Consider the following 16,640-nt stretch of genomic DNA (forward strand, 5'->3'; position numbering starts at 1 on the left):
CTCATCTGTTTATTCCTAAAACAAACTAGATATTTATTCCTAAAACAAAGTAGATATTTATTCCTAAAACAAACTAGATATTTATTCCTAAACCACATCACAAGAACGACCATCCAAAACGAATATCAAGATTGTAATAATAAATTTACTCTAAGCATTGTTATTTAAAGATCTTGAAACGCCCCATGCATTCAATCTGAAGCACGAAATGATATTGGATAACAATGCAGTAGTAAACAATTGAACTTCCGTGTAGAATGCTCAAATCTGATATGCTCGAGAAAAGTTAGAAAAAATAAACGTTTCTATCTGTGAGTAAACGTGACATCCTTCACGGTTAATTAGTGTTTAGAGCAACGAAAAATATCATACACGTACTATCACACACGTCAATTCTTCTCACCAACGGTCCGTCGTAATTTGCAAGTTTAAGATTGGCGCCTACAATAAAAAAAAAAAAAAAGTAAAGATAACGAACAGTTATCAATCTCATCAATCCTATAAGGAATACAAAATAGAGAGTTGGGCAAACACGGACCCTTGGATATACCAGAGGTGGGATCAGGTGCCTGGGAGGAGTAAGTATCCACTGTCGACCGGCCAAACCCACTGTGGGCTCTATATCTTGACCAGCTGCATGAAGTAGTCCGTTGTCAAAATCAGTGTGTAAAGAACAGGCCAACAATCGGAATGAAACACGTCAAGCAGCATTTGACCCAATGACAGGTTGTCTTTGCAAACTAGGTCGTTATAATGACCATTGACTTTACTTGTTTGTTAGTAGCCTGCCTTGATTTAAAGACTGATCATACGGGGATCCGGGTTAGAATAGGTCCTCAGTACCCCTTGCTTATCGTAAGAGGCGATTAAATGGGGCGGCCCTTCGGATGAGACCGCAAAAACTGAGGCCCCCGTGTCACAGCAGGTGTGACACGATAACAATCCCTCCCTGCTCAAAGACCGTAAGAGCCGAGCATAGGCCTAAATTTTGCAGCCCTTCACCGGCAATGGTGACGTCTCCATATGAGTGAAATATTCTCCAGAGTGACGTTAAACAATATTGAATCAATCAATCAATCAAATCAATCTCAAAACTCCAATTATGAGTAGGGCAAGCACAGACCCCTGGATGTACCAGAGGTGCGATCAGGTACCTAGGAGGAGTAAGCACCTCCTGTAGACCGGTCATACCCGCCGTGAGCCCCTATATCTTGATCAAGTAAACGGAGTAATCTGTAGTCAAAATCAGTGTGCCAAGAACGACCTCAATTGGTATGAAATAAGTCAGACAATATTTAACCCAACGACAGGTTGGATTGATAAATTACATTGTAGATCGTTATAACGACCATAAAATTTGCGAAATGCAGACTTTATACGAGACTATTGAAACCCCTGTAACATCAACTTAATTGTCAGATGCCTATCTCAAAAATTGGCCATGCACAGTACTAGCTCTTTCTAATCGAATTAGTTACGAGAAATCTACACCATATAGGCATATTGCTATTTAAGTATCAAAAGGTTACGATGGGGAAGCTGAAGTCATCCTGTTTGTCATAAAGTTTTCATGTAATATGATAAGGATAGAAACAAATTGAAAGGGATACTTTATCTATTGTTAGGTTTGATGTTGCTAAATTCAATTTGCAAGTAACACACATCTTTCACAAGTAGGTAAACATGCTTACAAAATAAACAAAGAGACGACCGTGTAGGGATATCTTGTATTTCTGATTTTCAAATGTCAATATAACATAAGATCCGTTAGCAATATTGTTAAACAAATTTTTCTGTAATCAGATCACAATAATTCTTCAAGAATATTTACCAAACCGGCAAACTGTCAATTCAATAACCTTGTAAATCAATATATGGACGAGTCTGAATAAATATTGAACATACTTCCTTTGCTGGTGCATGTTTCAACTGATCTGAACCACAGGAAATTGTATCACTTGGGTTCGAATTTACTGTTAAAGAGTATCTAGAGGTATAAAACTCTAAATATAGGATATCCAAGTTTGTCGATGAAAAACAATAAACCAAATGCAATTGGTATTAATGTCTACTTTGTATTTGAATATAATCACACATAATAAATCTACATTACTACCAAAATTCATCCTGAAATTTCGTATACTTCCCAAGATATGCAGAAATGAATTCGGAAAAATTCCTATTACTTTTATCGACTTTTAGCTGGGCTCTGGCTCAGTACCACTAAATAGAATGGTTGTGCATCGCAACAAGCAATTTCATAGGATGTGAAGCATTATATATCATTTGCAAATTGCATTTCTTACCCGAATTCATAAACTGAAGTCCGTAATATCTCCGAGTTACCGAACATTGTAAAACCGTATGCACTTTCATTTATCACAGCCATTTTGACCGGTGCCACTAACTACCCAAATCAACTTCATAATTATGAATCGTCAAACACCTGTGTTAATGTGGTTTAGATAAAAGTAGATAAAATAAGAGCTGCGTATCTTCATAAATACTTGTTATTAGCAGAATTTATGTACCATAATGAATTGACTGAAAAAAATATTTCAGTCTCTAAATCGTTATGGGTCCTTTCCAGGGGCGGATCCAGGAATTGTGGTTACGGTGGAGGGGGGGGACGCCACTTTATGAGGCAGTGGGTCCAGGGTGAAGCCATGGTGGGGGCCCAGAGGGCGAAACCCCCGGCTTTTACAGATTTTATAGGGCTTGAAATATGTCTCCTACTTAGTCATTTGTACTATTTTCTATAATTTTTTATAAGGTGAAATTAATAAAATGACGCAAACTTTAAGGGTTTTGGGAAAAAATTAAGTTCTCCCAATAAAGTAATTCAAGAAATCAAAAGATTTTGTCATTTATTTCTACGGGAGTGGAAGAAATTATTGCTTCTTTTATCATTTAGTACATTTTTCTAATTAAGATACCACGATTTACCTTAAATTTGAAAAATTTAGAGGGGGGGGGGGCGGCGGCTTGCGGCGCCCCCCCCCCCTTAAATCCGCCACTGTTTTCATCCTTTATGCGTAATTAAGCGATATAATTGCCTGATGATCTGAGCATTCCATCACTGCAAACTTGTATTTTTACATGTACTCAGAATAGGAGTACGACAAAAGGAAAATCATGCACAGTATTACACACGAAACGTTAGGGAAAACAAATATGACATATAATACTGTATTTTAAAAAGTAATAACGTGGTTTTTCTTCTGATAATTTAGACATTATACAAAAACAAATTGAGATTGGACCGCTTTAAGTAATGGTTACAAATGTTTTTGTAGAAAGATAGATAACCCAATATTGGAAAAGTAAACAACTATTGTGTTTGTTTAAAGCCGCAACGAAGGCAGTGTAGGAACTACTAGTAATACGAGGCCTTGACCTCAACATTTTAGTACTGCACCCCTCGGTCCCCGCAATCCTCTTCGTTACGTCATTATGACTTCATGAAAGGTGAAGATAACAAACAGTGATCAATCTCATAACTCCTATGAGCAATACAAAATAGATAGTTGGGCAAACATGGACCCCTGGACACACCAGAGGTGGGATCAGGTGCCTAAGAGGAGTAAGCATCCCATGTCGACCGCTCACACCCACCGTGAGCGCTATATCCTGATCAAGTAAATGGAGTTATCTGTTTTCAAGATCGAAATTCATATAATCTCACTTTTTCAACTGTCAATAAATGTATACATGTATAACTCTACTTTTCAAATAATAAAAAAAGATTATTGAGACCCATGCAACATCAACGTATTTGTCAGAAGCCTGTTTTGGTTTAAGAATTGATCATACGCAATCCCATTGTCACTAGCCACGGTTACTGGGTCCGGCAGTAACTACTCACTAGCCACGGTTACTGAGTCCGGCAGTAACTACTCTGCCTCAAACCGTGGCTGCATGATCAGCGGAACCCTCGATTTTCATGAATATTTTTGTCACAGTGCGGTACTTTTTCCTTTGATCTTAGCCATACTTTAAAAATCAGACAGAAAGCCTTTGGCAGAAATCCAGAGTACTATAACTTCCAAGAGGCGGAGATTAGCTGTACAATAACTTCTACGGAATCGTACTACAACTTCCAAACTATGAACATAGCTAGAAAACAACAATTTTGTAACATTAATCAATGATGAAAACATAAGAAATGCAACATATAAATAAATTAAAATATTGATGTGTTCAATTAACACACACAGTGGCGGATACAGAATTTACGAAGAAAGGGGGATGTATTAGCCTAAATACTAAGCCATTTGGGGTGCCAAATCTGGAGTTGTACTCGCATTATTTCTGATTTCAATATGTGAGGGGGGGGGGGGGGGGGGACTCACACATCAAAAGATTCTGTACTACGATTGTAATATTTCTCAACTGCAAAATGCACGTGTTATATGTAGCTAAAGTCTGCGACATACATGTACTTGTATCCAATCTCTCATCCGCGATTTTTCATTATCCATTAATAACTATTAACATGCATATTTGAGAGAATGTAACGTCATCCAAATCATTTTGAAACTCTAAAAAGCCAGTGTTGACGATCTTCCTGTCGAATCTTTTATCAACCCCAGACTTAAGACGTCACATCGCGTGCAATTTTTGCAATGGTATTATGAATATTCATGACACAGGACACACAGCGCTTTCTTTTGTTTGTATGAATTTTACGCGACTCGACTGCCATTCCCCCCCCATTACAAAAATTCCATACATGCGTGGTTATGCATATCATGTGGTAAATTCATTACACCGGTGAAGTCAACAAAGAAGCGTCCATTAGTTACAACGCCTAAAAAGGGTCCAGTTTGTTCTCAATCGGCAATCATCTGATTAATCCGCTACGAACAGCAATGACCTTTCGAATGATTTTTTTCCACTAATAAAAAATAACTTCATCGATTGGTTGACTAAAGAACATAAATATTCATGAAGCCGAGGATTTTTTTAAAGCATACGACCACGGCATTTAACGTAGTGTGAACGGAGAAAATAGGCGTGGCTTCCGACGATGACACAATCCATGATCTTGCGTATCGAGATACATTAACACATTATGTAAGTGATAATGAAATAGCGGTATGCAAATATGGGTAGTTGACGATATACAAGCAGACTCATCCCAAGTTTGCCGTTAACGTCTATATGGTAATGAAAGGTGAAGATAACGAACAGTGATCATTCTCATAACTCCTATGAGAGTTGGGTAAACACGGACCCCTGGATATACCAGAGGTGGGATCAGGTGCCAAGCATAACCTGTCGACCGGTCACACCCGCCGTAAACCCTATATCTTGATCAGGTAAACGGAGGTAGTCAAAATCAGTGCGCCAAGAACGGCCTAACTATCGGTATGAAACACGTCAGACAGCATTTGTCCCAATGTTAGGTTGTATTGACAAACTAGATCGTTATAACGACCATAGAATTTGCGAAATGCTGATTTCAAACAAGACTGTTGTAACCCTTGCACCATCAACTTGTTTGTCAATAGCCTGCTTCGATTAAAAACCCAGAAGCTCTTGCGTATCGAATCATTTGAGAGTTATATACACCATATACAGGTGATAATGGGATATTGCTCCATAGATATGGGAAGTTGAAGATGGAGAAGCTGAAATCATCCCGTTTGTCATAAAGATAAGTTGTTAGTTTGCCGTTAATATCTACTTTCAATAAAATATCTAAGTATGAAGCAGAAGTGGACGACTCTGTGGTGTCCTTTATTTCGAGTTCACTGGGATATATCGATTCGACATATGAATGAAAATTATTATTGTTAATGGATAACACATCGTCAATATATCTAATTATACATGTATCTACATATGTAAATGTCGAATTGGAAGCCCCAGCAAGAGATTCTTCCTTCTCACGTAGGAGTTTTTGAATAGATTCTGCTACATAGGAATATAAAAACAGGTCACGATTGTCTACACACGTTTGCGTATGTCACGTTCAACGTGAAGATACTACATGTAGTTGTCTATTTTGTTGACATGAAAGTGAAATGGACCTCACATCAATATTCATATAAAACCTTTTCATGATACAGTTGTAAACGGATTAGTACTGTGCTCATACCAAACTGCCACAATACTCCAGTAGGTACTAAAGCATTTTTAATGTTAAAATACAAAAATATGCTCTTTTGTAATAAATTCACCCAGACAAATCCAGAAACAGTTCATATTGTTTGTGCTTCATTTGTAAATTAGATATAAAATAAAGTGTTACAATACATAAAGATTCCCTACTGTATGCATGATATCATCAATATGACAAATCATGAACACTCTCACAAATCTAGAATGACAAGACCGTTCAGTAAGTAAAGGCATGAGTGGCAGGTCACCACGCACTGAGACAAAACACGTCCTAAGCTGTAATATTCACTGACATGATGTCAGATAACGATCATTCGCACTAAACGTCTGTACTTCGCTAATTTCCCTCAAGAGAGATGGTAAAGGAAGTGATGATCCCCTAGCAACGCAGCAAGTTGTTCGTTAAATGGTTCGTAGAAATCAGTGAGGATATTCTGGGTCTCCAACAACATTCCTCCCACGTTCACCTTACGCGTATTTACCGGATTCTGAAATATCATTTTTGTCATTGTTTCCCTATCAACAGGCCCTGAAATAAAAACATCAAAATATCGGAATATTACATGTACAACTCCCTGTAATAATACAAGGTATTCTAAAAATGACGAGCACATTCATCCTGGGTTTACATTCTCTTCGTAAGAGAAACGAGACACGAAGCACAGCTAAATTGTTTTGAATTCATTATTTGTGGATCTCTTGACACTCTTCAATAAATCCAACCTTGGTTGCGCCAACTTACGTGTATAATATCGCGGTTAGAAACCTTTGATGTGTTGTACCTATAAATATACAATCCTCAGATATAAGAGAAGGTGAAAAAGTTTTCAATCTCACTAATCCCCCCCCCCCCCAAATACAAAACAGAGAGTATGGCGAGCTAGGACACCGGAAACACCAGAGGCGGAATCAGGCGTCTTGGAGGAACAAGTACAGTGCATCCCGATTTGAATCATTTATCTTGACCAGGTAAATAGATGTAACCTAACCAGTAGACAGAATCAGTATGTAAAGTACGACCTTACAATCGGACGTAAACACGTCAAACAGCGCTCGACCTAACGACAGGTTTTTCCCCAAACTAGATCATTATAATGATCATAAAATTTGCAAAATGCTGACTTAAAACGAGACTTTTGAAATCCTGTAACATCAACTTATTTATCACTAGCCTGTCTGTTTAGATATTGATCCTACGTAGAATATGCTTTCGCGTATCAAATCAGGTTAAGAGACATAAACACCATGTGCAGGTAATAATGGAATGTTGCTACACAGATATGGGAAGTCGACGATGGCGAACCTGAGATGAGCACGCTTGATATAGATTGGGTTTGCCATTAATGTCTATATCCATCACAACGTCCAGATATGGAACACTGATTGTGGATTGATTTGGTTTCGAAAATAATTCTTAGTACTTTTGAATTATGATATGAAAATGAATTGGGAATGTATTTTATAATTACTTTATAAAGCAATCAATTGCATGTCATTGTAATTGAAAGTACTTTATTATACATGTCAGAGTAATTTGGGCATGATATGACGTTCTGCTGAAATACATGTATGTACATAGTTACAATCTGACTAGTTCCATTGTAAAGAACCAATTTCTTTCTGAAGTTAAGATCGTCTCTTATTTAGCGACACTGTTGACCACAACCATCTACCAACATGAAATTTTATGTTGCATTTCAAACAGTTTTTGTTGTATTTTTCATTCTGTTTCTTCACACACGACTTCAATACGCTTTATTGTGGCAATACAACTGTTTTGAATTTTTATAATCTGTTTGTTTTCTTTGCTTATTTCATTAAATTCTATAGAATACATGTACATCTCTCCTCAAAGTTGGAATGTGTTTTTGTAATGCTGTCATCAAGTCCCTCTCTATCGTTTAGTTCTTGTTCGTTTAAGATCTTTGTCAGAAACTTGTACGTAGCATGACGTGTAGACACAAACTTTAAAAAGACTAAGATAATAAAAAGTCAAATCATTCCGTGTGATTAAGAATTCCACAAATAAATTCAAAACAATTCAACCGGTTCTCAGCTTTTGTTTTTTGGATTTTCCCCCGTTAAATAAAGAACATTATATTAGAATTACTGTTGTCTTTGTTTATGCTAAAATAAATATGTGTTTTATAAGCGCATGAAACTGTGAAAGAATATTCTTAACAATAAACCACTTTTTGACAAACTTTAACTCAATAACGGTATTTTCGGTTTACCCATTTGTAGAAAATTGAATATATTATCTAAAACAAATCTCGTTCTTCTAGCATAGTCTTCAAGTCTAACAAAGAGAAATTGGTCTCTGGGAAACCGCTGCAGCCACTGCTGTATATAAACAACATACATTCCTAAGCGCAAACGAACCTGAAAAGAAAATACTAAGGATCAGGCAATGTAACCCTTCTAAGTTGGATGTTGTAGGAAATATGCTAGGTAATATGCCTTTATCGAGTGCGAAACAAGAAAAAAGTCGTCTTGTGAACGATAAGTATCGAATTAAAAACTAAAGAGGAAGTTGTTTCTAAAATCAAGCTCGGACGTACGTGTACAGTTCGTGCGAGTGTGGCATCCAATGCGCATGTCACAGCTCCTCTTTTCTCGATGCAGTCATTGTAAAGTCTGACTGCAGATGTGACTTTGTTATGAAAATCTACAGGTCCTTTGTTAGCAGCCTTGAAAAACAGGTAGTCCGAGTACAGCCTACAAGAACATTCATATCGTCTAGGTTGAAAATACTGTTTGATTACGTACAAAATATAGGAATCAAGGTAAGCACAAATTATACGTAATTATACAGCTACACTTTGTTTCATGCCAAAATGAATCTTAATTTATGGAACACTTACAGAACCATCGAATTTTCATTTTATCGACACTTTTCGTTGATAGAAAGATGTGAGCGGATATGGCTTCCATACAAAAAGATAATACAAAATTGTGACGAGCTATATCTTTTTTACATGTCACGATACCATTTTTTATACTAAAAGAAAACATTGTGGACCAGATGACACATTAATTTACTCGTATCCTTTATAGAAAGGAGGACCGGGCGGTCATTCCTACATACTGATTGCAATGTTTATGCTGTAATACCTCTACTTTTGTATTGTATAATGTTGTTTTGGCAATGAAGAAATGTGTCTTTCACGGAGTTATGTCCCCTTCAGAATGTGTCTTTTCCGGAGTTAAGTCCCCTTATATGTAGTACATGTAGCTTAAATGTGTCTACATTAATTTTCTGTATGTTGATCGTTTTATACCATTATCTATCAGAAGAATACGTCTTTTTCTATGACATTTGCTCACTATATATATCACAATTCTGTTCCTATAAAAACAGAAACTCGGAAAATTTAAAAGATATTTAAATCATAATATCATCATACCATGATGATCAGGAATGTGGAAGTATTTTTTTTTTTTTTTAATTTATGGCATGAACAAAATGTCTACATCATCAAATTTGTTTGATTTTTCACATATACATGCATATTTTAGGTTACCTTTGGACAGGATCCCTGATCAATACGATCAGTTTTGCACATGCGTTCATTTGCTGTACAAAGTCCGCTGTCGTGTACCTCGGAACACTCTGGTTATAATTTATCGGTAGAGCGGAGTAAATATCATTATCCCATATTGTAGATGGACTAAAATCGCCTGTGGAAATAAAGATAGATTGATTAACTCTAGAATGAGAAAAACTATTGAGAAGTGCAAACCCTACTTAAAGGGAAAGGCAACCTAAACCACATTGTTGCCTTTATGAATTAAGTATTACTTACTGATATCGTAAATGACAATCTTTACCAACAAAAACCCTTGCTTAACAATTAAATCAATATTAATTTTTCCTATATTTCAAATTACCCGCCGCTAAGAGAGCGGCCATTGAAGTTTAATTTATGACGTCACACCGTTCCGGTTTATTTCATCAACAGTGCTGTAAACATGACAGGTCACGAACAGTCAAGTTTGGAGCCGTATAGATTTGAGCCCGTTCTTTCGCAAGAAGAATTTAAGAAAAGAAGACAGTCAGTCGAGTCGCAGATCAGGCAGATGGTACCCGTTTCTTCAAACATGTAAATGTCTCCAACCTCAACTTGTCATTACGCAAATGATGGATTAACAGATTATGTAGCATTTTCTTTTCAGATGACTTGTTTGGGTCAGGAATTTCGTGGGAAAAACTTTTTTCCCACCTCCCCTTCGCATTAGTGTAATTAACTGCTTGACAGAAAGACATCCACCTATTTACAATGTATTCGTAAAATCTCCCACATGCACATTTGATGATCTTAGAATCTCATTAAAACCGGAATAGACGGTGTGACGTCAAAATTATTGATTTTTGTGATCTTGAATACAAAAGAGTTCCGCATCATGGCAGCCTCTATAGATGGCGGCAATTTCAATTTTTAACGTTTTAAAATTAATACTGAAGCTTATCTAGTCCGTATATCAACAGAATAGTATAACAAATCTTTATCATATAATTAATCCTATCATTTATCATGTAAACAATTTTGGGTTGCCTTTCCCTTTACATGCTACATCATTTAAAATATTATCTCCTCCCCATATTTATATGATATTACAATTTTCCCGCATCAGTTTACCTAAGTTATATAAACAGTGTATTTTCATATATATGATATAATTTTACAGGGTGAAGATAACGAACAGTGATCAATCTCATAACTCCTACAAGCAATACAAAATAGATAGTTGGGCAAACACGGACCCCTGGACACACCAGAGGTGGGATGAGGTGCCTAGGAGGAGTAAGCATCCCCTGTTGACCGGTCACACCCGCCGTGAGCCCCATATCCTGATCAGGTAAACGGAGTTATCCGCAGTCAAAATCAGTGTGCCAAGAACGGCTTAACAATCGGTATGAAACACGTCAGACAGCATTTGACCCAATGCGAGGTTGTATTGACGAACTAGATCGTTATAACGACCATAGAATTTGCGAAATGCTGACTTCAATCGAGACTGTTGAAATCCCTGTACCATCAACTTGTTTGTCAGTAGCTTACCTCAATTTAAAAACTGACTATACCCAGAACAAGCTCTTGCATATCGAATCAGTTGAGATATATAAACACCATATGCAGGTGATAATGGAATATTGCTACATAAATGTGGGAAGTTGACGATGGAGAAGCTGAAATCATCCCGTTTGTCATACAGTTGAGTTGTTAGTTTGCCGTTAATGTCTACTTTCAATAAAATATCCAAGTATGAAGCAGAAGTGGACGACTCTGTGGTGTCCTTTATTTCGAGCTCACAGGGATATATCAAATCCACATATGAATGAAAGGTATCATTGTTAATAGACAAAACGTCATCGATATATCTAAAAGTCGAATTGAAGGTCACAGCGAGAGATTTTTTCTTCTCACGTAAAGTTTTTGAATAAATTTTGCTTCATATGAATATAAAAACAGGTCAGCTAACCATTGTGTACATGTATAACTAAGCAATATTCATAATACACCTGCAGAAGTAAAGAAACTAGTCGAGTATAATTAATCGACTTCGCCATATTTAATTTGATTACATTCTTAATGTATATTTTACTATAATAGATAACCAACAGTGATCCCTATAAGGAATGTAAACTTATTAGTAGGGGCGCCGTAAAATGGCTAAAATATTGCCAAAACGGCGTAAAACCACAATCAATCAATCAATCAATAGTAGGGCAAACACGTACTCCTGGATATACCCATGTGTGTGTGTGTGTGTGTGTGTGTGTATGTGTGTGTGTGTGTGTGTGTGTGTGTGTGAAAACATTCGTTACACCATGATAAGAAGTTAGTTTATCAGTAAATGACAGGTCATCACGGACATGAACATCCACTTTGTCTGATTTCGGAATGGCGGTTTCAGTAATTGATGACTCACCAGTGATTTTTTTGTATTCTATATGCGTCCTATTTTTCAGCAACTTTTCCCTTTCCACGTCAAGCACCATAGGGTAAAAGACTCTGGTATATTGAAAAAATCCGTTGTCAAAATCCTTTGTACCTACAGAAAATATAGAAAGTCACGTGATTGTCACTGGTGTTCATAGAAAGTCACGTGGTTGTCACTGGTGTTCATATAAATGCAGCAGGATGTTTGAAGTGTCGATGAGAAGATGGCTGTTTGGGGTGTTCATAGACGAGTGTATTTTATGAAAAAAAATATTGGTGTTCATAGAAAAGTGGCTGGTTGTTAAAGATGTACAAAATAAATCGGCGTTGTAAAAGGTGTTCAGAGAACATCGACCGATAGAGGCGTCATGGAGAGGTACTTCTGCACAAACTTCATCTTACAAGTCGTAATGCTGATATACTCTCTTGATAATTATGAAGTTTAAAACAGCCAATCGAGGGAAAGATAGACCGATAATTTTATCTATAACTGATCTGCAGTTTACAAGAAATGATAATTATATGATAATGGTAAGCAGATTTACTTACGATACGTTTTGTTCATGGCAATAAATTTCAATCTATCGTTCCTTGGTGAAATGAAGCGATATCTCGATATCCAGTGAATTTCTTTAAATGACGGTTGCAAGAACTCGGGGTGGTGTGACATTCGATCAAACAAGTCTGTGGTTCCACATTTCGGGAACCCGATCACAAAGAAGTAGGGAACACACTGGAGGAGTTTCGAGGAGTGATCCATCACGTGTTTACGCCGGTTACGAAAGCAGGGATTTTTAAAACCTTCCGTCCAAAACGTTCGCACGGTCTACAACGAAAGAAACAAACAAGGTGTACTGTTGATTGAATCATATGAAATTGATATACATGTAAAGTTCAAACGAGTTTCAGCATTCAATGCAAAGTTCTAATGCTGATTCATTCGTGGTTCAAAAGTCATAATTTAAAGAAGAGTTTGTTAAATACTCGCAATAGTCACATACACTTTGAATTAATTGCTTACAATGGTCGGTGGGATTTTCAATTTTCTAGTAGGTACTAGAATGAACTGATCATCTTCGATTTTCCAATCCTGATGTGTTACATTAGATTTGATAATAGCAATAGTTGTATACATATTTACAGGGGATGCTTACTCCTCCTAGGCACCTATTCCCACCTCTGGTATGTCCGTGTTAGCCCTACTCTTAATTTTGTATCTTTTATAGGAGTTATGAGATTGATCACTGATCTTTATTTTCACCTTTTCATATTGCATTTACATAAAAGAGTAAAATGGGAAATTTTCAACATTGTTAACATAGGAACCTTTGACTTAGAATTTAGAACGCTGAAAATTATAAATATCAAAACACCATTTTCATATATTTAATTTTAATAGCCCATGGATGATAATGCTAATTCAATACTTCGCCAAATAACTTACAATTGCTTTATAATTTACACTAACTTAATTTTTACTGTTTAACATACTCTTTCATCTTGCTTAATGTATTTGAGATAATCTATATTTTTATTTTCTTGATTTTACAAATCCAGCTTGATAAATTAAGGATAGATATATGCTGTAAAGCTGAGTAATTTCTGAATACTTTTTAAAATTCCTATATTGATATAATTATGGCTGACGTTTCTGTAGATCGAAAACCTCTAGTAATACAATATGTAAGTTCAAAACTCGTATAAAAAGTGAAAGACCACGACCGGACTGATGACAATTTAATTAGGAATCACTGATTGCTTTTTACCTGGTGAGTGCGGTCAGCATTTATTACTCATTAATTTCACTTGTTCTGACGTGTCCATTGTTTGATGGAAATATTTGTAACCTCAGTGATAATCACATTTGTCTTAATGTCTAGCGTGAAATTTGCGCTATTAATGCTTTCTCGATACACCATGAAATCTGGTTAATAAATTATTCTGAACACTTCCGTTGCCTCTGGGTAACATTATTTATCAGATTACGATTTTATCGAATGTTATAAAGTACTTATCCAAGAAAGATAACTTTAATTACTCTAAATCCATTGCAAAAATAATTTCAATAAAAAGTGGTTTTGGAATAAAGTGGATTTCCTGTAGTGGGACGTCTTCTTAAATCAGTTCTATGATTAAATGATCAGGTAAGTGGAGAAATCCGTCTTCAAAATTAATAAGTAAAGACCGACCGAGCAATTGGTATGAAACACTTTATGAAATGGATCACTGTTTGTTGTCTTCACCTTTCACGTCAGACATAAACGTTTAAGAATTTCAGAAAATCAAAAGGTGATGATAACGAACATTGATCCATCTCGTAACTCCTATAAGGAACGCAAAATTACGAGTTAGATAAACACGGACCCCTGGACACACCAAAGGTGGGATCAGGTGCCTAGGAGGCGTACACATCCTCTGTCGATGGGCCACACCCGCCGTGAACCCTAAATATTGATCAGATAAAAGGAGTAAAATACATATATGTGATACTTATTGGAGTTTCGTTGTTTCATGATTATATGAAATTTGATTTCTGTTGGTATGTATTCAATCGATTATCCTTACTCATCATACAGTACTTTATATATCCTCATTGATAAACCTCATAGTGACTGTGTCTGTGAACTACGTCAGGTCCATCTGAATAATCTAAATGTAATTAACCCTGCTGTTTCTTTAGGACTGTCAATGCATTGTTTGTCATCAAACGGTAAAATACATGCATAATTTCTCTAAAACAGTATTTGGCATACATACTTAATATTCCATTGCTTCTGTTGTTTACTATTCTGTCAATGGGGTGCAGAAAAACCAAACATGTACTTTGGGAACAGGGTTACCCTTTACTATTTACAGTAAATGTCTACGTACCATCTTTGATTTCTTAACACGTGCTCTACATTGAAATACATCTTTCCAGGCTTTATTTTTCTCACAGGAAGTCTGCATTGTGTTAGACTCCTTTCTGACATTATACTTCATACTGTCAATCGTCATCTTCATAATAAATCCAGTTGTAACAAATAAAGAAAACACAAACAGGAGCATTGTTGTCCGGAGATTTCCTCTTCGGATATTTCCAAAGAAGGGGATCCAAATTCGACCGTTCCTGTTTTTCTGTACCTTAAAGCTATGCAACACGATGATCTTCATGTTTGTTACCGACGCCAAATTCATTCCAACATTTAATCCCATTATGAAAATAGCCACGAAAACGCAGAGAGTTCACCCTGCGAGTTCTTTATTACGAGAATACACTTGTTATCCATGTCAACGTAGAAAAACATTTGGTGACAACTTCGCATGTAACGTGGTCAGGAATAGTGGTCGACTGTCTTTCGTGTAATTAATCTGACCTAGATGTCAAAGACCATTAATATAGCCCAATGCAGCGCCACGCGGCGGCAAAATAAATGCATAATAAAAGTCCCAAAATAAAATGAATGAAAACACAAGACGATATTTTCGTCGGTAGAACATCAAAAGATCAGCGTAGGAGACACGGAACGTTTACCAAATCATGGACAGTAGAAATAGTCCTCGTGCAAGAAACCGGATTGCATTCATTGATGTGCTTCGGTTTTCTAGGAAGTACGATATATGTTATTGATGTTTAAGTACAGTAAAATAAAGTTGGGTGTCAAGAAATATTTGATAAACACAACAATGTGAATTTGGCTACAAGCTGTTTCTCACTCTAGTGGGATGACCATTATGCTTCATTTAGTTTACATTTAGATTGATTAGATGCTTACACTTCTAGACGCCATTTCTGGATTATCCTTGACAAGATATTTTACAAGTTTTGACTGTATTAGATAGAAATACAACAGATATATCACCCCAAATAACAAAAGAAACAAAGAACGACTGCAATAAAAGAAGAGGTAACGAACTACATTAAAACAACAAAAACTGCAATTTTAGACAACTGATTAACATAGCTAAAATGTGTAAGGCCTATATTTCTTTGAATTATTAGCATAAGCTATGATTCATGATTTTTGCAAACAATTTCCATTAAGACGCTTTGTTTGTAGCAATATGCCATTTATCCGTAATTATGCATTTTGGATATAGCCATAGCGTTACTCAACATGACAATAGAATAAATGAATGTTGGATGCAGTTGGGGGAGCCGTCGGAATGTGCTCTTACTAGAAAACTTTTATCAATCTCGGCTGCGCCGCAGGGTGATAATTGTCACTGTTGCCCTCAGCTACGTGCAAATACAACACAATTAACAACACTCTGAAAAACTTATTGAATTCGTGCAACCAACTTGCGACTGCAATAATTTCAATTCTGAGTTAAATCATGCTCAAGGGAAAGCATAAACAGAATCAAGTGCCTAGGAGGAGCAAGCATTTCGTAATAACAGACTGACAGGCAAACCCGCATGAAATTCCCCCTTTTCACAACTTGCATTGGGGGATATCTGATGACAATAAAAATCGTCATCATCATGTCTACATGTTTTGTATTTTTATTTTCATTGCATTTCTCGGAATGTGTCGTATGTAGGGAGTGATATTGTATTTGATACAATCGTTACCATTTAGTCAAATT

General features: G+C 36.4%; 1 protein-coding gene across 1 annotated transcript; it reads right to left on the reverse strand.

Annotated features, from left to right (window-relative positions):
* Positions 1-6,374: 6,374 nt before the first annotated feature.
* On the reverse strand, positions 6,375-15,224 carry LOC125680313 (carbohydrate sulfotransferase 15-like). The gene is made up of 7 exons (XM_048919792.2): positions 14,943-15,224; positions 12,621-12,897; positions 12,061-12,183; positions 9,651-9,807; positions 8,688-8,844; positions 8,361-8,508; positions 6,375-6,655 (listed from the first exon to the last, which is right to left on the reverse strand). The coding sequence occupies exons 1-7, from the start codon at positions 15,222-15,224 to the stop codon at positions 6,474-6,476; spliced, it is 1,326 nt and encodes a 441-aa protein (XP_048775749.1). The 3' UTR covers positions 6,375-6,473.
* Between the last annotated feature and the right edge of the window lie 1,416 nt (positions 15,225-16,640).

Source organism: Ostrea edulis, chromosome 2 (assembly GCF_947568905.1).
Source record: "Ostrea edulis chromosome 2, xbOstEdul1.1, whole genome shotgun sequence".
Taxonomy (NCBI): domain Eukaryota; kingdom Metazoa; phylum Mollusca; class Bivalvia; order Ostreida; family Ostreidae; genus Ostrea; species Ostrea edulis.